Source organism: Manihot esculenta, chromosome 13 (assembly GCF_001659605.2).
Source record: "Manihot esculenta cultivar AM560-2 chromosome 13, M.esculenta_v8, whole genome shotgun sequence".
In the NCBI taxonomy this organism is placed as follows: domain Eukaryota; kingdom Viridiplantae; phylum Streptophyta; class Magnoliopsida; order Malpighiales; family Euphorbiaceae; genus Manihot; species Manihot esculenta.
In genome coordinates this window covers 34,449,974-34,476,456 of record NC_035173.2, presented here as the reverse complement: position 1 = coordinate 34,476,456, position 26,483 = coordinate 34,449,974, and the positions used below count along the sequence as shown (strand labels likewise).

The 26,483-nt window shown below is 32.2% G+C and overlaps 4 protein-coding genes across 6 annotated transcripts; 2 read left to right on the top strand and 2 right to left on the bottom strand.

Moving 5' to 3' along the window:
• The first annotated feature begins 3,858 nt into the window (after window positions 1-3,858).
• On the top strand, window positions 3,859-6,683 carry LOC110629156 (probable NAD(P)H dehydrogenase (quinone) FQR1-like 2). The gene is made up of 2 exons (XM_021776071.2): window positions 3,859-4,667; window positions 6,210-6,683. Exons 1-2 carry the CDS (start codon window positions 4,144-4,146, stop codon window positions 6,436-6,438), a joined length of 753 nt encoding a protein of 250 aa, XP_021631763.1. The 5' UTR covers window positions 3,859-4,143; the 3' UTR covers window positions 6,439-6,683.
• Window positions 6,684-8,625: 1,942 nt separating this feature from the next.
• On the bottom strand, window positions 8,626-10,279 carry LOC110629537 (anthocyanidin 3-O-glucosyltransferase 5). The gene has a single exon (XM_021776557.2). The coding sequence runs from the start codon at window positions 10,211-10,213 to the stop codon at window positions 8,771-8,773; it is 1,443 nt and encodes a 480-aa protein (XP_021632249.1). The 5' UTR covers window positions 10,214-10,279; the 3' UTR covers window positions 8,626-8,770.
• Window positions 10,280-15,722: 5,443 nt separating this feature from the next.
• On the bottom strand, window positions 15,723-18,146 carry LOC110630008 (BES1/BZR1 homolog protein 2). Its single transcript, XM_021777292.2, has 2 exons — window positions 17,714-18,146; window positions 15,723-17,033 (listed from the first exon to the last, which is right to left on the bottom strand). Exons 1-2 carry the CDS (start codon window positions 17,936-17,938, stop codon window positions 16,308-16,310), a joined length of 951 nt encoding a protein of 316 aa, XP_021632984.1. The 5' UTR covers window positions 17,939-18,146; the 3' UTR covers window positions 15,723-16,307.
• Window positions 18,147-21,196: 3,050 nt separating this feature from the next.
• On the top strand, window positions 21,197-25,917 carry LOC110629630. 3 transcript variants are annotated; one of them, XM_021776690.2, is made up of 5 exons: window positions 21,197-21,641; window positions 22,210-22,317; window positions 23,458-24,081; window positions 24,294-24,469; window positions 25,147-25,917. In XM_021776690.2, exons 2-5 carry the CDS (start codon window positions 22,313-22,315, stop codon window positions 25,755-25,757), a joined length of 1,416 nt encoding a protein of 471 aa, XP_021632382.1. In that variant the 5' UTR covers window positions 21,197-21,641; window positions 22,210-22,312; the 3' UTR covers window positions 25,758-25,917. The 3 variants fall into 3 exon arrangements, with proteins under 3 accessions (XP_021632382.1, XP_021632383.1, XP_043805549.1); XM_021776691.2 differs by lacking the exon at window positions 21,197-21,641 and adding an exon at window positions 21,693-22,069; XM_043949614.1 differs by lacking the exons at window positions 21,197-21,641; window positions 22,210-22,317 and having other exon boundaries at window positions 22,324-24,081.
• The last annotated feature ends 566 nt before the right edge of the window (window positions 25,918-26,483 follow it).

Below are 26,483 nucleotides of genomic sequence, written 5' to 3'. Positions count from 1 at the left end.
CATTATTCAACAAGTCTTCCATTTTTCAATTTCTTCAACACATCCACCCAGCTTGTGACAACTACACAAATTCTTTCATTAATGAGAAATTTACTTTTTCTAGTATTTATAATTTAGAAAAAATTATTAATTAATATTTTAATTTTAAAAAATATATTAAAATATTAATAAATATATATATTTTTTAAAAAAACATCATCTAACCAAAAATTTTGAGGAAAGAAAAGGGTTATTTCTAAATCAAGTTGGATATAGTTTAATGACATGGGTTAATGAAAGATTAAAGAATGGTAAGAAGGGATAAGGATGAAAGGGAGAGATTCGTCTAAGCTGGCAGTTTATGTTAATTGTGAAGTAAGCTTTGTTGTTATTAAAATAAAAGGAAATGAGTAGAGAAGATGCGCATGGTGTGATTAGGATTCTTTTGAGTTGTTTATGAGTTTCAATAAGCTTTTGCTTTTGCTTACTTTGCTCTTAAAAAGGGATTAAATTAATTGGGTGTCATGTTTATACCGACACTTGCTACTCTTGTTTCCCATCTTCCAACTATATTTACATTATAATTAATTTAAATTAAATTAAACTTAATTTTGGTAATTAGCTAGATTTCCATCTTTTGATCTTGTTAATCAAAACTTAATCTTCTTAATTAAAGGAAATTTAAACAATCCCAAAACATCATCTCTCTCATTAGCAACCAAATTATTCATCTTAATCTTACATGTTAATTGGACATGAGTCAACAAAATCCTTTCCTTTTCCTTTTAACTTTCATTTTCATCTCCTTTTGATGGGTGAGAAAAACTAGTCAATATTATATTGATTTTATTTCTTCAACTTTTTATATAATAAATTATGTTTTTCTTTGGAAAAATAAAGGCCATGATAATTTTATTCTAAAAAAAAATATAGAGTAGTATATATATAAATAGGATAAGGGTTAAAAATAGTGACAAAGAGAGTGTCCACCAAGCACATGCTTTATAAATATCAAGCATGGAGTAGCATCAAATGTGTAGGTGTGTCCCAATTTCTTACAATAAATCCCCACATGTGATAAAGAGTAGGTCCTAATAAAAACTTCAATGTTCTTATAGATGGCCATATAGAATAAAGCTGAGAGATAGGGATGTGTGTTCCTCTAGATTGTGAGTGCTCTTCTATGTCATCCCATGGGAGTCTTGTCTTCTTCAATCCAATTCTTTTTATTCTCTTGTATGTTACACATGTATACAGTTTCCTCTCATGTTTCCCTCCTCTCACACACTCTTCATCTTTCTTTAATTTCCCACTTTAATTATTTCAACCTTTTTTAAAATTATAATCATTAAAAATAATTATAGTTAGTTCATCTAAATAAATTTAAGAAATTTCAGATTCTACTTTTTCAATTCCCATTTAAAAAAAATTATTTGTATGTAATAAATTAGTGAATATCTTAATAGTAAGTGCATCTGAATAAATTTGAGAGATTTCAAATTCTACTCTCCCAATTCTCATTTTAAAAAAATCATTAATAAATTTATAAATTTAAATATTAAATTCAATTGTGTATAAACTTGGAATTTTTATATCCACATTCAGTAGTACATAATAATAATTTAATAAGATGTCATCAACCCTTAATTTGTGGCTTAATTTAGGGCATAAGTGGGTAGATTATGACTTAATCACATTTATATATTTAGCTCTAAATTCAAGGTGCTACACATAGGCTACAAACACCCAATGAAATTAATCTAAAAATTAATAAATATATATATTTTTTAAAATTTCAAGTTCCAAGTTAATCCAAATCATAGCCATTAGTGAAAAAAGATATGTATAGTCAAATACTTGAAAACAAATCTATAAGGATTAGGAAGAAAAATGAAATAGATTGATATGGAGATTGGAGCCTTTATGCTTTTTCATAGGAAGTCAAGCCTCTATAAGCATGCCACCCTCGCAAAACAACACAACCATAAAGTTGGATTTTTATTCTCCATACTTAAAAAGCAAGAGATCTTGACAACAACTAGGTTTTGTAATCTTTAGGGTTTTTTTTACATATAAATTTAATAATCAAAATTAAAAAGCTTATAATATATATTAATCCCTATTGATCAATACCCATTAATTAATTATTTATTTATTTTTAACACAAAATTATGGAAACGTGGATAGTGGACAAGTGGGTAATCTTTCCTTTGGTTCCATTTCCTTCTTCACAATCTCTTTTGTGAATTCCTAGCTGTATTCTTTCTTTCTTTCTTTACTATTGCTCCCTCCCTTGTGTGTGCTTTAGCACATGGTGACCACTAATTAATCTCCCTTTTTCGTGTTACTATAGATCTTTAACACGTGTAGGGCAGAAAATGTAGGTTACAAAGATTTATTTTTCTTTTAATTATTAATTAAATTGAGCACTTTGTCTTTTTTTAATTAATTTATTTATAGTGAACTCGAATTTATTGATTTGGCAAATTTTAAATAACGAGTAATTTTTTAGAAAATATGATTATGAAAAAACTTAATTTCATATAAAATGGGAAATTAATATAATAGTTAATAAATAAATTCTCATATAAAATCCAGATTAGTGTTAGTGTTAGAACAGAATATTCTGGGAAGCGGAAGAGTTTCTAGGTTGTTCTCTCAGGTGTCCCAGATCCAAGGACAGTGGCACTAATGGTGGTCCAACCAGAAAAGGAGGGATAATTATGACTACATGGAGCCTCAAATCAACAGTTATATCTGAGTTTTATGTTGTTAATCATAGTCCAGCTTAATTAATCTAATTATGAATTAATCCATGTGTCTTACCAAAGGAAAACAGCTATAAATTTCGATAAATTAATTTTCTACGAACAGTAAAGTAAATATAATTAAATGGCTAATCAAAGATTAAAAAATTATAAAAAGATATAAATACATAAGAATATTATGGATGACCATGGGTCCCTACTGCATGCAAAAGATATGGCCTAATGGGCTTAATGTATAAATATAATATTAATTTTTAATTTGATAAAAAAAATTAAATAAAAATATAAAATATAGGACGGGGGCAGCCTACTTGATTATGGATTGGACCAGAGAATCAGCAAAGAACCAAAAACATCTAATGCGATTTTGGAAAAACTTGGGCCAAAATGTCCCCAACAAATCCAACTTTGTTAAACCAATATGGGCTTTAGTTGGATTCAATGTTGTATGAACTTGATTATTTATTTGATATTTTATATTTATGGCTTTATTTATTCATCATATATTTTTAATTATAATTTTTTAAAATGTTTTTTTAAATTCAAATAATCTATTATCATTATTTCTAGATAATAAAATAATTATTTTTATAGTTGAATTTTAGTTCTTACATTTGCAAAAAAGCGGAAAGTTGGTGGGTGATGATTGTTTGGTAAAATACATTCAAAATATACTTTATTATTAAATATATTTAAATACATTTATTTAGAAATTAATAATAATAATAATAATAATAAATCACCATTCCAAATAGTTGAAAGATAAAATTTTAAATTATTTAAAAATTTTTATAATTATTATAATAATTGAGTGTCTAATTTATTTTAATTTTTAAGTTTTATGTAAAAAAAAAAAAACTTACTGCTTAGTGTTTACGTACCCATTTTATTATTATTATAAGAATTTTTTTTTGTTTTTTGAGAAATTGCGATTTGGTCCAATTTCTGAAAAGGAAGGATAAATGGGCAACTTAATCCAAATAATTCCTTTTTGCAATTTTATCAAATACTATAAAACAGCGTCGTGTCGTGTCATCGTCATGCTTTGCCGCTCCTCACCAATAACCGCTTGAAATTCCAAGTGAATAAAACGTCGTTATAACTGGCGACTCAGCCAATGAGAGGGACCCGCCGGCTTCCCTGAATGAGACACCCTAAGACCCAAAACACTTCACGCTTCAGCAACATCAGCACGGCGTCGTTCTCCCATCCCTTAACCGGCACGTGGTCCTAGGTAAACCCACCATTCTCCATTCACACCAACTCGTCCAGTTAACTCAGATCGCAGAATACCAGTTTTCAACAATCACCGGATCCAAAGCTCTGAAACAAATTCTTTATTTCTCAGCTCCGTACTGCGAATTCCCAATTCTTGCCTGGAATTGGGTAATTCGGGATGGGGAAAGGTGGAGGCTGTGTTCCGAGCAAGAACAAACGCCCTGCTGTTGCTGATGTTCCCCAACGATCAACTCACGACGCGCCCATACCTATGGAGGAAAACGCCGAAAATAATGCCGCTGTCGCCATCGATTCCACCTCTCAATTGAAGATATTCATAGTGTTCTACTCGATGTACGGGCACGTTGAGGGCTTGGCCAGGCGAATGAAGAAGGGAGTGGACGGAGTTGAAGGAGTGCAGGCTGTTTTGTATCGGGTACCGGAGACCTTACCGGCTGATGTGTTGGAGCACATGAAAGCACCACCGAAGGACCCTGAGATTCCGGAGATAACAGCCGCGGAATTGACGGATGCCAATGGAGTTCTATTCGGGTTTCCGACGAGGTACGGCTGCATGGCCGCGCAGATGAAGTCGTTCTTTGACTCTACCGGGCAGTTGTGGAAAGAGCAGAAGCTCGTCGGAAAGCCTGCTGGATTCTTCGTCAGTACTGGGACACAAGGTGGCGGCCAGGAAACTACAGCGTATGTTATGCTATGCCTTGAAAGCTTTTTGTTCCACGTGGTTCTTTTGTTATATAGTTTGATGTACATTCTGGGCTAATTGAATCGAAAAGTTTGCTGATCAATTCAAGCTCATAACTCTGAGAAACTTGATTTAGAGCGACCAATTTTTGGGAACATAATAGGCATTAATTAAAGTGGGGGAGATTATTTCATTTGAACAGTTCAATGGATAAGCCTAGTTAGAGTACACTGAATTACATGTAGATGTCAGGCCATGGTAATTAACTTCATGGCTATAACAGATGTGTTGGTTTAGATGAATTCTTGGGAGATTCTTAAAAACTAATGTCTTTCAGTTAATTAAAATTGTATTGTTTCAATTTAAAGGAACACTTTAATTTAACATGTATAATAGTTGACGTGATTACATGAAACAGTATGCAAAGTTAGAAATGCAGAATGAAGATAGTTGGATCACTTGTTAATAATTGTTCCGAAAAAAGAAATAAGCATTTAACAATTTATTTTTTGTTAAAATGACATGATTTATTATTCATAGATGATGTTTGTTGAGGATCAATTACTTTTGGTTTTTTATGCTGAAGAAAGACATGACTTAAAAGATGCTTGCCTGGAAGGCTGCTTTGTTGAGTGGCATAAAAAATCCATCCCACTTTCTTTCTTACGTTAATTTGTGGGATAATTAAGATGAGAGACTGCTGCTTAACTTTATGCTACCAATGCTTCAATATCTTTTTCCTTTCCAACATTAGAAGTCTGAGAAATCGGAATGTTGCTCTCACAACTACTTTCTTTTGAAAAGTCACAATTCTCTTATTCTTAAAAAATGTTGCAGAGTATTTGTTTTTCTCCAATGTTTAACCTTTATTTTTCCCACCTCCATATCCTTTGTTGAGTTAGGGTTGGGTTAATCTATCTTAATGAGAAATGCTAGCAATAGTCCATTTTTAAAGTGATTGTCCAACACTCTCTATCCTATTCGTTGAAAGGTATAATATTTTAATGATTAGTTAAGGAGAGAATAATAATTACTATAATTAATACATTTCAACCAATAAGATGGGAAGTATTGAACAATCATTTTAAAAGGTAACCTGCTAGCATTTCTCATATCTCAATAGTATGCGACTCCTATGAGGACTTGCAGTAAGATCAAATAATGTGGAAGTTTTCTATGGTCCTTGACTTGCATGGTCCACAGGCCGCCAAAACTATAGCATCTGAGTCTAAACGTGATGGGCAATAACAGAAACAGTGTTGGGAATAATGTGTTTAACCTTTGGCATTTGATAGGCATTTTTCACATGTCTGAAAAATCTCCTTAAAAGAGATGTATAATGTTGTCATAAAGAACTAAATTTGTCTTGTTTGTGTGAAGCAGCATATGTCTGTTCTGAGGTCTGTATCCTTTGTCATGTAAGGTTATGGGGGAGAATAATTTTAGCGCTGGGACCATAAAATTTTAAAAATGAAAGGGTAAATAAAAATTTAGCTAGAATTATATAATGTTAATTATTTGGCTTGTTATTTTTGGTGCAGATGGACAGCAATTACCCAGTTGGCTCACCATGGAATGCTATTTGTTCCTGTCGGGTACACCTTTGGAGCTGGTATGTTTAAGATGGATTCTATACGAGGAGGTTCTCCATATGGTGCTGGTGTTTATGCTGGTGATGGATCGAGAGAGCCAAGTGAATCGGAGCTGGCACTTGCAGAACATCAGGGCAAATATATGGCTACAGTAGTAAAGAAGCTTGCTCAGGCGTGATGATATTGTTCTCAATCTTTTGAACACTCGAGGTCTCTTTCTCTGCCATCTGTTTGAATACATTTGTTTGTAATTTGGTCTCATCTCTTATGTCAAATATGAGTATTGCTACCGTTTATACTAGCTCAATTTTTTGGTCATACATTGTTTCCGGTTTCAATTTGTACATGATTTGGAATTCTCATACCTGCTTGATTAAATAATATTATGTATCTCTGCTATGAGCTACCTCTGCTTTTGCATAATTGCTCTTCTTTAAGTGGTATATCTTGCTCCGGTTTGAACTTTGACGTCATCTCAAAACTAGTAATTTTGCATTTGGATTTATGAATTTTGGACTTGTTTAATGATAAAAATCATATATCAAATTTAATATCTCACTATTAATAAGAAAATTTTAATTGCGAATCCCACAAAATATAAGGTAAAGAAAAAAAGGAAGATGATTCCATATCATTGTCAAGCAAGGAGCACAGCCGGCCTAACAGAAGGCCTAAGACTCGGTCCACTAAAATTCTGTAATAGCCGTAGTAGTGACCAGAGCAACTCGGAAGCAGAGACCCAAAACAGATTAAAAAAAAAGAAGAAGAAGAAGAAGACGAACACTTTTTAAAACCTTGCCTTAAACCATGGGACCAAAGATATTTAGGGAAAAAACTAAGAGTAAGGACTTCTTCATTTGATGGAGATAAATCTGACTAAAAACTTAATAAGGATCAACGAAGCCTGCGCAAGCATATTGTTCCCTCACAACCAACATATTCTGTCCGAGTAAAACCACTAAAGAAAACTGATGAAACTAAATCATCATTACTGAATCGATTTATTAAAAAATAAGATATTTTTAATAAATATTTATTGATTATTTTATTATTTACTTTAAAAATAAAATATTTAATCACTTATCTCAATATTCCCTTAACCAACGTATATAAAATGTATTCCCATCGACAGTGATCGTTGCTTGCTTACCATCCTAAAGTCATTGGAATAATGAAAATTATTGACAAAAGAAAATGAAATGACGAAAATTAACTTTGTGAAAGAATAGTTATCTTCTTGTTGAAAAAAAAAAAGTGGAAGAACATATTCTGATTTCTTTTGTAACAAAAATAGGTAAAAGAAAAGAAAAGACAGAATAAATCCTGATCTCTGAAAATAACACGGTTGATATAGAAAATTTGGAAGTTTTTTAATTTAGTGATAAATTAAAAATTAAATAATAATACGTTAAACAATCGGTTTAATTTCAAATTAAAAATTTGAAATATAAAAATTGAATCCAACTTAATATATAAACTTTATGAAATTTCAAATTGAACAAAACCAAATTACCTAATAAAATAAATTAACATTTTAAAATAGAAAGGTTGGTATAAAATATTGTTTGAAATTGAATTTTGCTTATAAACTAGTAACTCTAATAATTAAATTGAGAAAATCTTGATTTGGTTTGATTTCCTTTAACCTTGAGAATTCTAAATTTTGAAGAAATTTATTTATTTTTTTTTTAAATTTTGTCTTTGGCAAAATTAATACTAAAAAATTCAATTCTCTTAAATTTTTATGAGAATTTATTTTAAATTAAAAATAAATCTTACTAAAATTATTAGAATTTTATAAAAAATAATTTCATTTAAGTTAAAATTACTTAATTAGCTTTTAAAATTTTTTTTATATTTTATTTATTTTAATTTTAAATTTAATAATGACTTTTTATAAAAAATATTTTAATTTAATAGTAACTATTAATACTTAATACATTTATAATTAATATTAAAAATTTATTATATTATTTTATTAATTTAATATATGATTTTTATATTTTTAATACTAAAAAATTATGTAAATTTTAAATTTTAAATATTACAAAAATATTAATAATATCTGAATGTAATAAAAATGATTATTATTTATAAAAATAAAATATTTATATTTAATTTTAAAAAAATAATGAATAAATTAAATCAATTTTAATTTTATTATTAATTTATCTAATATAAAGAATTTCAATTGAATTTTATTATATTTAAATTGATTTTAAATATATGAATTCTTTCATGAGCAGAAAAGAATTCTATAAATTAAAATTTTACAAATTTTATACTAAATCAAATTAAATTTGCTAATGAATCAAATTAAAACTTGAAACCAAGTAATTGATCTCTAAAACCAGGAACCCGAAAATTTGAAAATAAGTCGATTCATTTTCTCTATAGATTATATATTAGTAAATAGTCCTCAGTTCTGCAAGTTGTTCAGTCTATTAAGATCATATGTTCTGATCTTGCAGAATGCAACTGATTCATTCATTACAGAAGAACACACAGCGCTAACCACCATGAGCCTTTGCTTTAAGGTGCTTCAAGCTCATCACACAGTCATTTGCCACATGAGAAAGTGAATTATAGGAGGAGGCACCTTTCCTCAAAGCGTTCTCACCACTTAACTTTAGTGCCTCTGCTCTAGCCCTTCTTGCATTTCCTTTCTTCTCCATTATTTCTCTAATCATACTCTCTATCTCCTCCCTGCCCACTACTTCTGACGGGTTTGCCGTCGACCGGACAGCCACGCCTATGTCCTCCGTGAGCATTGCAGCGTTCATCCTCTGCTCTGCATACAGTGGCCAAGCAATCATGGGTACCCCATTTGCTATACTCTCCAGGGTTGAGTTCCAACCACAGTGTGATAAGAACCCACCCACTGATGGGTGGCTCAAGATCTCAGCTTGGGGTGCCCACTTGAGGATTACCAAACCTGTCTTTTGGGTCCGGGTTAGGAAGCAATCAGGCAGAAAATCTGGAGTGTCATCACTCCTTTTGCCTGTCTTGAAAACTGCAGCAGCTGCATCGTCCTCTACCGGAGGCCGTACGACCCAAATAAATCTCTGTTCGCTCAACTCCAAACCCCATGCTAGCTCGGTTGTTTGCTTGGCTGAAAGTGTCCCACCACTCCCAAATGAAACGTAAACAACTGATTGCTGGGGTTGCATATCCAGCCAAGCCAACACCTCGCTACTCAAACCGGGTTCTGCAGGTCTGATCAGTGGCCCAATTGGGTAGACAGGCGCCTGAGTCACCCATCCAAGCTTCATGTTGTCTCCAAGTGCACCAAGTGTTTTGGGCTCAAGATCCTGCCATGTGTTCACCAAAATACCATCAGCGGTTGGCATCTCAATGCCCATGCGTATGTACTCGACGTACATCTGATTATTCCGGTCTAGAACCGGTTCAAAAGTGTCGTCAAACCGAAGTGAGCTGCACCCAGGAATCAACAGCGGTTCGTGGTTCTTAACGTGCTCTTCTTCCACCACCTTAGCATCTAGCGCAGGCAGGTGTATGGTTAGAGCAAGAAACCATGCAGTGGAAGTGATAAACACGTACTTGAGCATGTTAAGCTCTTCAGCAATGGCGAAAGCTTCAGTTCCAAACAAATCAACAATAAGAGCCGTGGGGCGAAACCTCATGGCTGATATTGCCTGGCGCAAGCTTGGCAAAGCTTGACGCATCATAATGGCAAGTTGTGTTAGGATCCCAGTACTTGGGTTGATTAGAGCAGAAATGTCCACTGGAGGTAGAAGGACAATTTCAAGTAGTTGGGGAATTGGTGATTTGAGAAGCTGGGATTGGGAGAGCGAGGTATTGGTTGTGACCACAAAAATAGTTGCAATGAAGCCATGGTCACTTACCAGGCGTTTGCCTAGCTCAAGGACAGGGATGAGGTGCCCCATGCCAGGGCTAGCCAACAGTGTTACATGAGGCTTCATGGTTTGCATGGATACAATATGAAGGTTAAGAAAGAGTTTTTTCGCTTTAGCTATAGCTTTGGAATGAAGACAGGGTTTGGTTGCTTGATATTTATAAGCATAAATATTCCAATATAAAGTATAATTTAAAATTTTTTAAAAAATATTATGATTAACGATAAATTCTTAAATTCATTTATAATATGAAATCTATAGTTAAAATAAAGTGAATTTTAGTTTCAGAGTGTTCATCCATATGGGTTCTTGCCATTGATTTGACTGTAAATTAAACTGCGAGAGACATAGACGGAGACAGGGAGGCAGATATTTTCCACAAATCGTATTAATTTGGACCACAAGGACTTGCGCTTTTGGGCAGAAAAGAACAAAAGAAATGGATTGCTAAATGACACTACTGCCCCTTGGTTGGACTTGGGTGTAGTCGTGACAACAGACCGGTTTCGGCTAAAACCGTTGGTCTAGTGAGCTTCATGGTTTAAACTGATTTGGTTTAAAGGGTGAAGGTTTGAAGCGGTTACAATTCCATTCGATCATTCCTTGAAATTTTTAGAAGTATGATTATACTAATATTCTATATATTATAAGAAAAATAAAATTATACGATATTTGTTTATAATATATTTTTATATTAATTCTATTAATAAAAAAAATAATAGTTAATTTATCTATATTTGATAAACTTTTTGAACATTCTATTATCTACACTTTCGAATTTTTTCCTTAAAATTAATTTTTATATATTAATAAATTATTTATAATTATGAAATGAAATAATTATAATAATTGTAATGTTTTTTCTTATATAATAAAAATATGCTTATACATAAAAAATAACTATATTTTATTTAAAAAATTTAATAATAAATAAATTATATGATAAATTGCCTTAATTTATTATTTTATATACCTAATAATAATAGCGAAATATAGTTTAACAAACGCTTGCAATATTTTATCTGAATTGATAAATTTTTTAATATCTTTAAATGCTTAAAATTTTTATAAAAAAAATATTTTTTTAAATTGAGCTAATATTTGAAAAATAGCTTTAAATTATTTTCTATTAATTTGTAATATTTTAATACAATAACTACTAAAAGACTATACTATTCAAAATTTTGCAATCTTCATTTTGAAAATTACTATTTAGACCATGTACTTTTACATTATTAATAATTGCACCCCACTAGTAATAAAACCGGTAATCAATCAATCAATGGGGATGTCCCGTCCCGTCCCATCAGTGTCTTAATGGCAAGTTTGTTGGAAGGGCAATTCCAAGTTGTTGGCAAAGGAGTAAATATGAGCTCATCTACTCATCAATTATTTTTATCTATTATATATATATATTAAAAAATAATTATTTTTTATTAACTTTTTAATTAAATTAATTTTTTTAAAAAATAAATAATGTAATTTCAGCTATAAATAAAGAGATTCACTGCTTTTAAACTTACCAATCCCATCAACAGATTTTATTAACATGAAAATCTCATCAACTCTAACAATTTATTACATACACTTTAAATAAATTTACATAAACTTTATTACAATTAAAATATAGAATTTGCACTTAAAAATGATAAAAAATCATAATAATTAATTTTTTTAATGAATTTCGTTTAATGGCAAATATGAAATCTAGAGTTAAAATGAAGTGAATTATAGCATCACAGTGTTCGTCCATATGGGTTCCTTGCCGTTGATTTGTCTGTAAATTGTGAGTGTGAGCTCTTGCTTGGGGAAAGGGGTAAGCTGACTGGGGGGATTTATTTGTCTGTAAATTGACCAAATCAAATACACTTAAGCTAGATATGCGCAAGGAATTTCTGATCGGGACTGGGAGAGTCCAATCCAACTTGACTTTGGAAATTGGACGTGAAAGGCACTGCCATTATGAATTAGAGACCTTTTGTATGAACGTGGAAATTAGTGCGAAGCATAGTTGATGAATCTTCTGCGTCAAGTAACAATACAGCCATACATGAAAGCTTCAGATTAATTTACTTGTTGAAAAGGGAAAAAAAATTGAGATTTTTATAGATAATTTTGAGTCAACGTAGTTCTTCTAGAATTTCTTTTTTAAAAAAATTGAAAAATATTTGAAAGTTTTATGGACTTATATGTGAAAATGATGTTTAGGCTAATTATTTTTAAATAAAAGTAATTTAATTTCTATTATTTGATTATGATGTTAAAAAAGAAACTTATAAAATTGATATTTCCTTTAAAAATCGAGAAATTACTAAAGAAACCAATTACGTCTATCTCAGGTAACCACAACACGTCAAAGGAGAGGACACGAGAGCAACTTGGATTAAGAAGACTTGGACTTGGAAGTTGGAAGGAATTGAAGGAGCCGCCACCTCCTCTATGCTGTATTATTTATTAGTTGCCCCCACCTTCCTAACTAGCGACTTTTAGGCCTAGTTGTTTTTTTCCCCAATTTTATTAGAAAACTTTATTATGCATGATTGCTAAATTTAATTTTATTTTTATTTAAGAAGTTGAAATTTTAACTTAGTGTTTACCTAATTCACTAATATGAATTATTCAATTTCACCATTATTAATATCTTTTTAAATTTTATTTTAATATTTTTCGATTTTGCAATAATTTAATATTCAAGAAATTATTAATCTCTTGAAATACAAATTTTGACACTTAAGGGATTCGACACCTTGAATGCCAAATCTAAAGGGTTTGGCACCTTGAACATCAAGCCCTGAAAGTTCTCTGCCTTGAGTCGAAACTTTAATAGTTTCAACTACATTACCAAAATTCATTATGAAGTGAGGCTGAAATCCTATTAGGTTGATACCAAACCGATGATCGAATAAATGACGTCATAATAGTAATAAAATTATTATTTAAATTTATAATATGAAAATATTTATTAGTTAATTTTTTAATTTTAAAAAATATATTAATATATCTCTAACATTTTAAAAAATTTATTAATTAATCTCCCTATTAATTTTAATTATTAAATATTTTATTATTTATTTTTTATGTATCTAAAAAATATACTAATTAGTCTCTGTATTTTATTTTTTTTTATAATATTTAATAATTAAAATTAATAAAAAATTAATTAATAAATTTTTTTAAAAATCAAAAATATTTCAATATATTTTATAAAATAAAAAAATAACTAATTAATTTCTTTAGAACACTCTAAAGCGAGTACAATAGTATTTGATTTCCATGTCTTTGCATTCTATTTATTTTTCTAAATATAAAGGTATTTATAATTTTATTATTTCTAAACAATAATATATTTTGTGTAAAATTTAGAAAGAATTTAATGTGGTAAGAATTTTAGCAGGGATTGAAGAAAGATACCATTTCAGGACCACCACAATCTTAGCTTCATAGGTCGCTAAAGAAAGGCTTAGGTTTGGACCTCTGGCTGCAGAAAGACATTGTTAAAGGCCCAGTCTATGAACAAGGAAAGCGTACCTGAGCTCCTGCAGTCTGCAGGCTTTTGCCGATAGTACCGGTTTTTATTCACAGCACATTTCTTCTGAATAATTCTTACTCGCTTGATTGTATATATCTGATTGATGGAAAAATAATAAATTAATGAAAATTATAATAATTTCACAATTAAATTTAAAATAATAAAATATTATTAAATGGATGTCACACACCTTCAATGTTGGTAATAAATTTTCCTTCTTCCGATCACATCAACCATGGCTGCTTAGTAAAATATATATAAAAATAAATATACTCTTTAAATCTTTGTTAAAAGATAATGGCAGAATAAATAATATTAAATTTTATAAAAAATTTAAATCAGACTCAAGTGTTAAAAAAATAGTTTAGCTTTTTAAGACGTTTATGGGAGATTTATAATAATTTTTTAAAAATTTTTTATTTACAAATTAAGACATCTATTGAGTTGCATAATAATTTTCTTTTAATTTTTTTTTTAAGATGTATGATTTTTAAAATTGCGATAAAAGCTATAAATTTATTATAAAATTTAAAATTTAAAATTTATTGTTTAAAAAGTTAATTTTATATTTTAATTATTTTTAATTTTTTTCATATTAAAATTATATTATTATTATAAATATTTTTTTTTATAAACTTTTAAATTTTTTATAATTTTATAAGGAATTTTAATTTTTAATATTTTTGAATTAAATTTCATTTTAATCAAACAAAAATTCCTGATAAAACTAATAAAATATAATTTCATTTTAATCAAACGAAAACTCCAGATAGAACTGATGGAATATAATCGTTCAGTTTCACAATATTTTTTACTCATAATAACAGTTAAATAATTAAAACAATTTTTATTCAATAACATTAAAAGGAGAAAAAAAAATTGTTCTTTTAAATTTCTCGACCTTAAATGCCTCCGTTTGCAGAGTAATTTTATAGTATGTCTATAATGTTTATATAGGAACTACTACATGAGATGGCAATCAAATAAAAATTAACAAAACCGTTTTTTTTTTCCAAAAAATAGCTATATTTATCCATATGTCGAGATTTTATTTTGTAATTTACCCTTTCATGACACGAAACTAAGTACTCAATATTTTTAGGAGAAAAGGATTAGGGAGCGACTGCATATGCTTACTTAATATAAAGTTTGTTTAACTAAAGCATATCTTATGAGGATTCAGAATTTCCCAGCAGATTTACTAATAATGGTACACTATGACATCGAGGTGATAGATAATGATATGAACCATTGAGAAAAAGAAACATATCACATGGGAAGGGTGCCCCTCTTCAAGGTTTGGTTTCTGAGTTGCTGCTTCTTTGACCCACTAATACTAGAATTACGCTCTCCCTGCATTTCATCCTCCATTATATAGACATACCAATAAACCTTCAAGTACCAGAAAATAGCCCCACTTATGCCCGAGAATATTTACAACCCAAGTTGCCCAACTATTCTTTTTTTTTTTTTTTTCCAACTTCTGCATCCACTTTTTTTCTGCTTCATCCCCTTCATTTAAACAAAATTCAAAATGCATTTTCTTCACCATTATTGCATCCACCATCTCCACCACCACCACCACCACCGGGCTCAAGCCAAAATCTCTAGTCTGACAATTCAAAACATCCGTTCTTCCAAATAATCCAAGTTACCCTTCAATTGATTTGTACCCATATTTGCAATGAGATGGACATATATATCTTTAGAGATATTGCCAATCACTTGCTGTGAAGGATAAAGATACAGTCTGACATTGACATCAATCTCAAGATATGATAGGTAGAGCATGCTTTGTTTTGGGCAATAGTAATTTTGCTAGTGCATTATTGGTGTTGCTTTAATTCTCTTGTAGTCTTCTGTTTGTTAGTTTTCAAGTTCAATGAGTGGTTGATAGACCCCATTTTTTAGCAGACGGTGAATCTGAAGGAAATAGTGGTGGGAGGCCTTTCAAGCTTATTTAAACCGCGGCAATAATTCCCTTCTCAAATCAAATTAAATTAAAAAAAAAAACAAGTGTTTAATTATATAAACTGGAAGATAAGGATGATTCCCTTTGATCAAAAAGACGATCTAATTAAAAGGCAAATATCAGCTTCAAATGGTTTTGAGGTCATGTTTCTTCAAAGTCTACAGAGGATAAGAAACAGCTCAATAACAAGGGAAATACACGATCTATATGCTAGATATTAAAAGCTTCCAAAGGCCACCCTAATAACATTTAAATATGGCACTATAGTCAACGAAAATTTGAAGAAAAAAAGAACTCTGAATCTAAACAGATGAAGGGAGAATACAGCCTTCCATACCTACTTGCACCAGTCTTTTCTCCGTACATGAAAATTTGGGAACCTTAGCCTTCCTGCCAGAAATTTTGCTAAGCGATGGAATCAGATAAATGCAGATACCCGCAATGGCTCCAAAAAGAAGAAACTGTACATCTAAAAGGATAGATAGGATGCACAGAATTCATACTCAAATATGAATTCAAGGTTTCCACGCAATGAAAGAAGTCTCAGGTGAACCCGTAGCATTGGCATTCCATTAGCTAAGATGGTTCGCAATATACCATTGAGAATGCACAACTCACTCCAATTATTTTCATTGTCCTTACATTCCAAAGATTAACTATCTATTAGCTTAATGAGCCTTTGCACACCCAAGTGTGAGCTCAAGGTCATCCACCCCTATCTCGTGAATCCTCTCACCCTCCCATGGCTTCACCCTCCCATTCTCAAATTCAAACTCCGATCCTCTCCCCCTCTCTGCTGCTGCCCCCCAGCCTAATCCTCCATGCCCATCAACTCCATCCAGAAAACCACTCTGCTGAGCCACTGGTTTAACAAGATTAAATGTTGGTGAAGGAGGAGCTACCTGGGAAGCAGCTGCCTGAAAACTTACCCAGCGACTAGAGTCCACAGTAGAGGCATCAGACTCATCACATTCTGGTATTGTTGCTGGTGCAAGATGCTGGCGTCGGGTAGGGCTGGAAGGGGCAGAAACAGCAAAAAGAGGATGGTGAAAAGAATTCAGAGAGCCATTTGAAAAGGATTCCCAATCAGCTTTCCTCTTTGAACTTCTAGAAGTTGGGGAAGAAAGTGGTGGGGTTACAGGAGCACTATTGGATATTCTAAGAGGAGGAAGGTTCGTGGGGATTGAAGCTATGTTTCGAAGGAAAGGAAGGAGGTAATTGGAGGGGTTTCCATCATACCTACTGGGGCTTGGAAATGAGGAGGATGTTGGACTGGCATGGTAGGAAGGTACCGGACTTGGGAAATTTGAGGATTGTGGACTGGGTTGAACAGAAGAACTTGCACTGATATTTGTTGGAATGCCAGCAATCTCTGATGGGGGTGGCTTGCAGCCCTGTAACAGAAGATTACAAGTGTTAATAGTCAAAGTTGCTGCGGTGATACAATTGCATGAAGTTTAAGAAAGTGGTTGTTTGTTTATTGATACAAGGGTTTGATTTCCAGAACTTATATCAACTAAGAAATGAGTTATTGATGAGAAAAGCCCAAAAATCACTAGAAATAGAAATCAACTCAATAGTCAAACCAGGCAAAAGAAACATCCAGCAACCTTGCCATTAGTAATGGAAGGATAAGACGCCTATGATAAACCAAGATTTTGGATTCAGAAAAGCAAGTAAATATAGCAGAAAATTTACCCTTTAGAACAAGATTTGATCAAAGAGGGTAGCAAACTCTCCCCTTATCTACTCTCACATTTTTCTACATCAGAAAGCCTAGGAATGCCACAGATCTAACATGAATATAAACAAAACCAATCAAGTAAACGTAGAAAAAAAATTGAAACCAGAGACTTGCTCAAATCTGGACAAATTGCAATTAAACATGATGCCAGATGAACATAAGACAAGATGAAACAAGAAGAGAACACATGGGTCAAGATCGATTAAAAGCTTTCCGAAAACCACTCAGAAACCAAAATCTATAGACCATGCATATAGATCTAGGAAATCCATGAAAATTCGAAGAGAGAGAGAAAAAAAAAAAAAGAAATTAGCTAATGGAAAAGAAAACCTTGCGATAGGTGGTGCCATCATCTTCAACGATCCAGCCAGCCTCAAGGCAGAGAGCTTTCAAGACTTCATTATTATCACAATGTTTAGGAAGTTTAAAGTTCCCCTGAGCTCTAAGTCCTGCATAAATCTTAGCAGCTATGGCTCTTCTCCTCCTCTCTCTTCTCTTATTATTCTCTCTCTCCTTCCAAGTAGGCAACCTTCCTGAACATCCACCGGCGGTCATTTTGCCCGGCGAACACAACCCCCCACTTCAGCCCTTCTCTCTAGCACAACTTAGTTTTGCGTGGGATTTCTCTCTCTATCACGAGGATAATGCTCAGTGCTTTGTTTGTTGAAATTTTGTAAGAGGAAAGGGAAAAAGCTGCTCGTGCTCCTGCTTCCTTAGATTCTTCTTTTCCCTCCGCCCCTCTTCACACTAAGCAGGCAGTTTATTATTATTTATTATTAAAGAGAAATGAAAATGAATGTATTTTTTATTTTATTAAAATTACTTCATTTTTAATTATAAATTAATAAATTTTAATTAAGTAAAATTAAGAGATATGGCGAGCACAAGAGCCTGTAACTGCAACTGACAGAGCAGTCGGGACTGGAGAGAGCGCTTACTAATAATTAGCTCCAGATAGGATTGGGAGTAATAATTCACTTTATGGAACGTCCGATTTGATCGAGCGGTGGACTTCATTGTTTTTAAAATGGAGATGCCCGCAGAGAGCGTTTTCCCATGCTTTTCTCCGGTATTTAAGTGGCTCCGCCTGCGTGATGTTCAGTTTGAACGGTACACAAGAAACAGATAAGGACGAGCAGCGAGCTCAGAAAGAGAGAAACGTGGGACCTACATCTTCGCCTTTTTACTCCATCTGCCGCACGTGCGACGCAGAAACCCATAGTATTTTTAATTTATTAATAATGTAACAACAATTCCGGAAATGCCACCTCACCGGGGTGGAGCAGGGGACCACTCGCTTCGACATTTCTGTGTTAGGCAGCCAACACGTGATGTGGTCCCTATCCACTAACCAGATTCTCTCTCTTCACAGGGAAATTTGCAGAGGAATCGCACAGGCTCAGCTACTGAATTCTTGTACAAAGCAAAGGCCGTGCAGTTCTGCTTGTGCTCCCATTTTCAATAATCAATTTTTCTCTTTGTTTTTCCTCATTTTTTATTACGTCATATAGAAAAAAAAAGATTTTATTAATTAACTAAAAAAATATATAAGAGAAACATGAGAATTAAGTCAAAAGAACGCCATTTTTTCAGTTAGGTATTTTAGGAGAAGAAAATCGAAACTGATTTTTAAAAAATTCTCAAATATACTGTGACAATTCATATAAAGAAGGGTAGATGAAAAGCAAAATGAGATGACTCTTGGATTTGTATGCATTCCTTTTTCTATCCAAAACTAGATTTAGCTAACATATGATTTTATAGTAACATACTCTGATTCAAGAAAATATTTTTCTCAAAATCTAAGAGAGAGAAATTTTTTTTTTTTTTAAGCAGGCAAAAAATTCAAAATAATATCATTCCAGTTGAATAATTAAAAAAATTAAGAGAATATATTAATAATCTTCATGTCAATTATTTTAACAACTATAACAATTCACTTATTAAAGTTTATTAATATTATTATTTATTATTAATAATTTTACATATAAATATAAAAAAAATTATATTTATCATAATTTTTAATGATATTCATTATATAAATATAAATATAAATATGATAATTTTTTTAATATAAAATTGAATGATTGTAATGTTTTTGTACTTATAAATACAAATGGAATGGATGGAAAGAGACTTTGAAAAATGGATAGAAATATAAGGAGTTCTAGTGGGCAGAGGAGAAAGAGTAAGGGGGGAAAATGAAGAGCAACAAAAAGAATAAATTTTGGCTTTAGATCTTGTAAATTAACTTCTAAAGATTTTAGTTGTTATAAGTTATTTAAAATTTATAATTATCTACTGATAAATATTAATTGGGTAGATTTAATATTTTTCTCATATAGTGAAGTTGAAAGTTTATTCTTATAAATAAAATAAATATTTACTATAAATATTTTATTTTTTAATGATTCGACTTGATATAAATAAAATTTAATTTTAATTTAATAAATAAAAAATATGATCAATTTAATTGATCGGTCTATTAAAAATTAAAATACTCTTAAATACTTAAAGAATATTTAAGATATTTATGAGAATTAAATCTTTCCCATTCTAATAGTTAATGTCAAAATTTTGCTATGGTTTCAAGATTTTCTTTATATGGTTTAACTTATACATTACTTCTTTAGAAACTAAAGTTTCGAGTTTTCATACTCCCAATCTCTTATTAAATAAAAGATTTGTATATTATTTTTATTCATAAGAAAGGAAACTGATAGTAAATTATGGTAGATTTCATTTGCTTATAAAACACTTCATTCATCTCATGATTTTTATTTTTATTTTTTATTATTTTAAAATTATTATTTACTTTTTTTTAAAATTATAATAATATATAAATTAACTATTATAATTTTATTTAATTTTTATTTTATTTAAAATTTTTAAATATTTCTTAATTTATAATAGATATAATTAAAAATTAATAAAAAATTATATTTTATAATATATAAATAAAATAAAATAAATAAAAAATTATAGTACGAAGAAAATAATTTTTTTATATTTTAATATCTAAATCATTTAATATTGTCAATGAAAATTCAATTAAAGTGAAAAATAAATCGCCGTGAAGGAAAAAAAATCATTGCAAGTAATAATTTTACTTTTTAATATTTATTAATATATAAAAAGTATTAATATATATCAGTATAAAATATTGAAAAATTAACCAGACAGCAGTTTGTAATGCGAAGGGTCATAATCGGTCAGAAGACAGGAGGAGCGAGAGTCGCGCCATGGTCACGTGAGGATCCAGCTAAGCTTGAGGGAGATGGTGCAGCGCAGTCTAGTTGGACTTTGGACTTTGAAAACAAAAGAACACCAACTCCCGCACGTGCGGACCTCGCTCGTTCACCAGCGCATTTTGTTTCGAATAAACCACAATACATTTTAGTATTTATATTTTAAAATCTAATTATTTAAGAATTTATATTTTTTAAAACTTAACAAATTGATTCATGTAATGCAATATTCCTTTATTTTATTCATAATTTAATATCTACAATTTTATATATTTTAATAATTTTATTTTTATAATTTAAATACATACAACAAATTAATACTTAGCTTAAACAATGAGATTTGAATTTGGGCCAGTGGGCCGGACAAAACAGAAGTGCTTTTTTTTTAATTAATTCGAAAAATTAAATCAAATTAAAATTAAAATTCCCAAAAATAATTAACTGAATTGGATTGATTAGCTTAACTATAAATAAACTGATTTTTAAAAGTTAAATTATATGAAAATTGATTTTAAATTATCTTAGTAAGCATTAACGAGAAAAGCAAACACATGCACAACACGATGAATAGTTAACAATTTGCGATGGGCGATCGATGGTGCTCCAGGAGTGACGACTTGTGGTTGAGGTTGATGTTTGAGTTATCTTCTTCTTCCTTATTGATTTTGATATTTCAAAGACTTTTTCCCTTAATTCACACTGTGTGAGATGGTGTGACTGAGGCTATCCCTGTCTAATACCGACTTCCACAATATTTCTCCTGCATCCTTCCACTATCTCCTTATGTTTTAAGATTTCGGGTTCCTTGACGATTTGTGCTTTCTCCCTTGTCCAACGAGTAGACATGCCTTTTTGGACTACTGCAGAAGGTGTTTTTTTTTTTCGCTCCAATCATTTCGGCTAGTAACGGTGACCGCCATATCTAGAGGCAAGAAGCGGTGGTGAAGGATCTTTTCTTCTGCCGGGTGGAGATCGAGTCAAGTTTAGAATATGCGTTACTAGTGTTTGCGGTATGTTTGAATCTTTTTCGATTTGAGCCTTCGTAGTTTTTTTGGGTTGTTTTTTTTTTGGGGCCTTCGAACCTTTGTTAAGTTTGTTTGGGCTGTAATATTTCTTCGTGCGTGGAAACCCTTCTGTGAAGTAAAATATATATATATTTTTTAGCGTTATCCAAAATGAATTAAAAATGACGAACAAGACAAAATGGAGGTAAACGTGTAACCATGTCTTGCATCCTTGTTCCTCGGACTTGGGGCCTATGATCCCACAATCTCTCTGACTTTTCATCATGTATCTTACAAACAAAACCCAACTCAGTTCGCCATTCATTCAAGCACAGAACGAACATCCCTTTTAGATTCTTCTTTATATATTTTTTTTACTATTCCATAAAACCAATTTCTCCAACATTAATGTCGTTTTCGTTTCTGATTTTCTGGTAAGTGGTCATCACTCCATGAGACGGATTATCGCCATTTTGGCATATCTATTGGTTTGTATAAATATAGTTTAATATTATTTCCATTGCTATTGGATACCAAGATGCTATGAATTTATTGCTATTCTGGTCTTTTTCAGATGTTGGACGTGTCCTCGTTTGTTGGGTCTTAATAATCCGACGGACCTATCTCAGATTTGGTGCTGCTCTTTATTCGGAGGTTGCTTCCCAGAAATCTGCACCATGAAGTAAGTTCCCATCACTCTTTGTGGATCGAGGTTTCTTTTTCTTCAACCTGTAAACTTTTAAAGCACTCCGTTAGATGGATCTTCTGGTTTCAGTTCTTTCTACTTTGTCATCGCTTGCTATTTTTTAATCAACTTGGCCTGATACTGGGAACCGTTTTGTGGTTTATGTTGAGACTCAGTAGCAGTATTGGGGAATTTACAGTATTTAATCATGTTATTGCAAGAAGCATTAGATTGCTATATTTACCATTAAAGAAACTTAATTGAATTCAGCACCGCAAAACACTAGTTGAAGCAACTGAAATATATTTAAGATCAATTATCATGTTCAAGATACTTCTATTTCTGGGTAGATGATATTCTTGCATAATTTGAGGTGTATTTATATTGAGTGGATCCTTTGGTAAGAAACTAATTAGACCATTGATATTCTATTGTAATTTCACCCTATATGAAGTAATACTTACTATATGACACTGAGGGCTAGGATTATGATTCTCGCTGGCCTCCTACTTCTTGAAAATTTTGTCTTCATTTATGGGAACTTTGTGGGATATTCTGATAGATAATAAATTTCTAGAATGAATTCCATCCTTTTTAATTCTCCTTTTTGCTGGATATGATCATCTGGTCCTTCCTTTTCAACTTCATAAGGGGAATGGTAGTGGAGAAATTTTTCCTTTTTAAGGGGGATTTATAGCTGGACTAGTATCTTTATTGTTGAAAGTATGTGAGGGATCCCAGGATCAAATCATCTACTGTGGTTTTGAAGACTGAAAAAAAGAGAAAAATTTGCTTCTCCAAATGTTTCAACAATGCATTAGCGATTGCCTCTGGAATACAGTTCTGATCTCATAAATTCTTCTATCCTTGACATAGTTATTGACTTATGATTCTACATTTCTAAGCGTGACTTTTTACGGTCATATATATATATATATAAGCTATGACATACGATTTTGATACCTTAGTTCAAATGCCATTCACACATTCACATGATGTTCTTTCCACTTTCAACTTTCTTTTCTTGTGCATATATTCATTTATTTTGAGCGCGGACTTTGTTTTTCCTCGTGATGAAAGTTTAATTTCATGTGTGGACTTTGTCTTCTTTATTTTGGCAATGTTTTACCTTCACAGAACAAGAAAGATTTTTGGGATTTCTCTTTCTCTCATCCTTATAAACTTGGCTGCTATAATGGAGCGTGCCGATGAAAATCTCCTTCCTGCTGTTTACAAAGAAGTTAGTGAAGCTTTTAATGCTGGGCCAGCTGATTTGGGGTATCTTACTTTCGTAAGGAACTTTGTGCAGGGACTGGCATCACCCCTGGCAGGTGTTCTAGTTCTAATTTATGATCGCCCTGCAGTGCTTGCAATAGGGACATTATGCTGGGCCTTATCGACAGCTGCAGTGGGTGCAAGCCAGCAATTTATGCAAGTTGCATTTTGGAGAGCTGTAAATGGCTTTGGACTGGCAATTGTAATACCAGCATTGCAGTCTTTCATTGCTGATAGCTATAAGGACAGTGTAAGGGGAACTGGATTTGGGTTGGTAAATCTTATTGGTAACCTGGGTGGTATAGGAGGTGGTGTACTCGCGACCGTTATGGCTGGCCAGCAGTATTGGGGCATCCAAGGATGGCGTTGTGCCTTCATCATGATGGCAACATTGAGTTCTATAATTGGATTTCTTGTTTTCTTATTTGTTGTTGACCCAAGGAAAACAATGAATATCCATCGTGATGCTCTTGAAAGAGATGATAGGTACCAATCACTTGTATGAGATCCTCTGTTTTTGTCATCCATTGAGATGTTTATTGTTGTTTTGTCTTTAATTGTTCAGCATATCTTCTTTAACTGTCCAGAAATGGACCTTCTTGGATGTAAAGAACTTTTTTCTTTTTTTGGGTAAATAGGTTAGGAAGCTAATATCTTCTTTTATTTTATTTTTAGTAATTTAGTTGTTTTGGATGCAGGAAAGAGATGATAGAAAGGAGCAATTCTAGTGTATCTTCCATTTGGACAGAGTCTTGGACAGCCATGCAAGCTGTTATGAAAGTGAAAACATTTCAGGTTATTGTTCTGCAGGGCATTGTTGGAACTCTACCATGGACCGCCATGGTTTTCTTCACCATGTGGTTTGAACTAATTGGTGAGCACAGATCCAGTCAATTTTACTTGAACTAATACCCATCAGAAGTACATTCAAAATGGCAATGATTATGATGCATTATCAACGTGGATGAATACGAGAACACTTTTAGTGAAGATCTGTTGCAATGGAAAGCAACATTAAATTCTTTGTGGCATACTTTTTCGTGTTTTCGTTTCAATTGTTCAAGACATCCATTTTTTTAGAATTGGCTAAACTACTTAAATCTTCCAAGATTTGCCACACTATACATTTCTCTTCTGCTGTTTCAAAATTACTAAATTCGTAATTTAGGTTCTTGCAGTTTGTTAACCACTCTAATTTAGTCTTTTGACTATAGAACTGCAAATTTTTCATCATACTTCAGTCTCTAACATGTATGATAAAAGCGTAGGGGGCTTTTAGTTATTTACCCACAGAACTGTGCTGATGACCGTGCTTCATCTCCTCGCTGCATTTTTAATGTAGAAGGTAAATAAGGTATTTTAAAAATGATGTACATCATAATACAAAAGCAACTCGCCTAGAACATTTGGTCATAACGGGTTGTTATTGCTGTTTATATTATTTGAATGCTTGATATCATGTTGTCTGCTTTCTTACTCTTATTTGCATGCACAATGTGCTACTGATCTTATTACCTGTCTGATTCTGATGTTGGCTGCTGCCTTATTCAGGTTTTGATCATAATAGCACAGCATTCCTCCTAAGTCTCTTTGCTGTTGGATGTTCATTTGGGGCGCTTCTTGGCGGAGTGATAGCAGATCGAATGTCACATATTTACCCACACTCTGGCCGGATCATGTGTGCGCAATTCAGCGCCATCATGGGCATTCCATTCTCGTGGTTTCTGCTTAAAGAAATTCCTCAGTCAGTAAGCAGTTATTTTACTTTTGCTGTTACAGTTTTCCTGATGGGTCTTAGTATCAGCTGGAATGGTTCTGCTGTTAATGCACCAATATTTGCCGAGGTAGTCCCTGTGAAACACCGAACCATGATTTACGCATTCGATCGCGCTTTTGAAGGATCACTCTCCGCTTTTGCTGCACCCTTAGTTGGAATTCTTTCAGAAAATATGTTTGGGTATGATTCGAAATCTATCGATCCAGTTAAAGGTTCTGTTCAGCAGGCTTCTGCACTGTCAAAGGGACTTCTGTCAATGATGACAGTTCCATTTGGTTTGTGTTGCTTGTTTTACACCCCATTATACAAGTATTTTTGGCAGGATCGTGAAAATGCCAGATTGGCAAGCTTAAAAGAGGCAGAGATGACAAGAGTAGCATTGTAAGGATTACACCATCTGATTACTGAAGCTATGGCTTCCACAGAAATTTTTGTTTTTTTGTGTTGAGAATTTGATACTTGGTTTTCCTCTGCTTGATTGAAGCATATGCATAGGGCAGCTTGTACATTCAACAAAATACATGCATGACGTTGTTGAAGTTGAAGCAATCTTTTGTTTCGATAAGAAAGGTTATTGATAATGAATATAGATTGGAGTTCTAGTCCAGTGACATTGAGGTGGATCCGGCAATGGGTTTAAGGCCCTTAACTGGGGCCTTCAATGATTCACGAGCTTCAACGGGCTTTCAAATTGGTCAAGATCAGACTTGGGAATAGTGCAAAAAGTGCGGGACTAACTCGCCCACTTTCAAATTTCACTTTCCTAATTTGAAAAACGTTCTAAACTAGAAATCAACGTTTTCAGAATGGGTAGCTACCAACATCATTCAGCAAGTTGTAAAATAATTACAAACATAAAAGGTAGCAGAAGCCGCAAAGCCATTAATATACTTCGAACTGTTTTCAAGTATAGAGAAGAGGAAGGATGAGGGGCTGGGAGAGGTATCAGCTATAACGATCCGCTTGAGGCTACAGATGCATAACCAAGAGGAATCATTTCATTAATGCCATAAAATATCTACTGATAAAAGCAGATGAACAGGGAGGCATGCTCTATGCACAAGAGGGCACATGAGGGTGAAGACAGATAGTTTCTTAAGCCATGCACAGA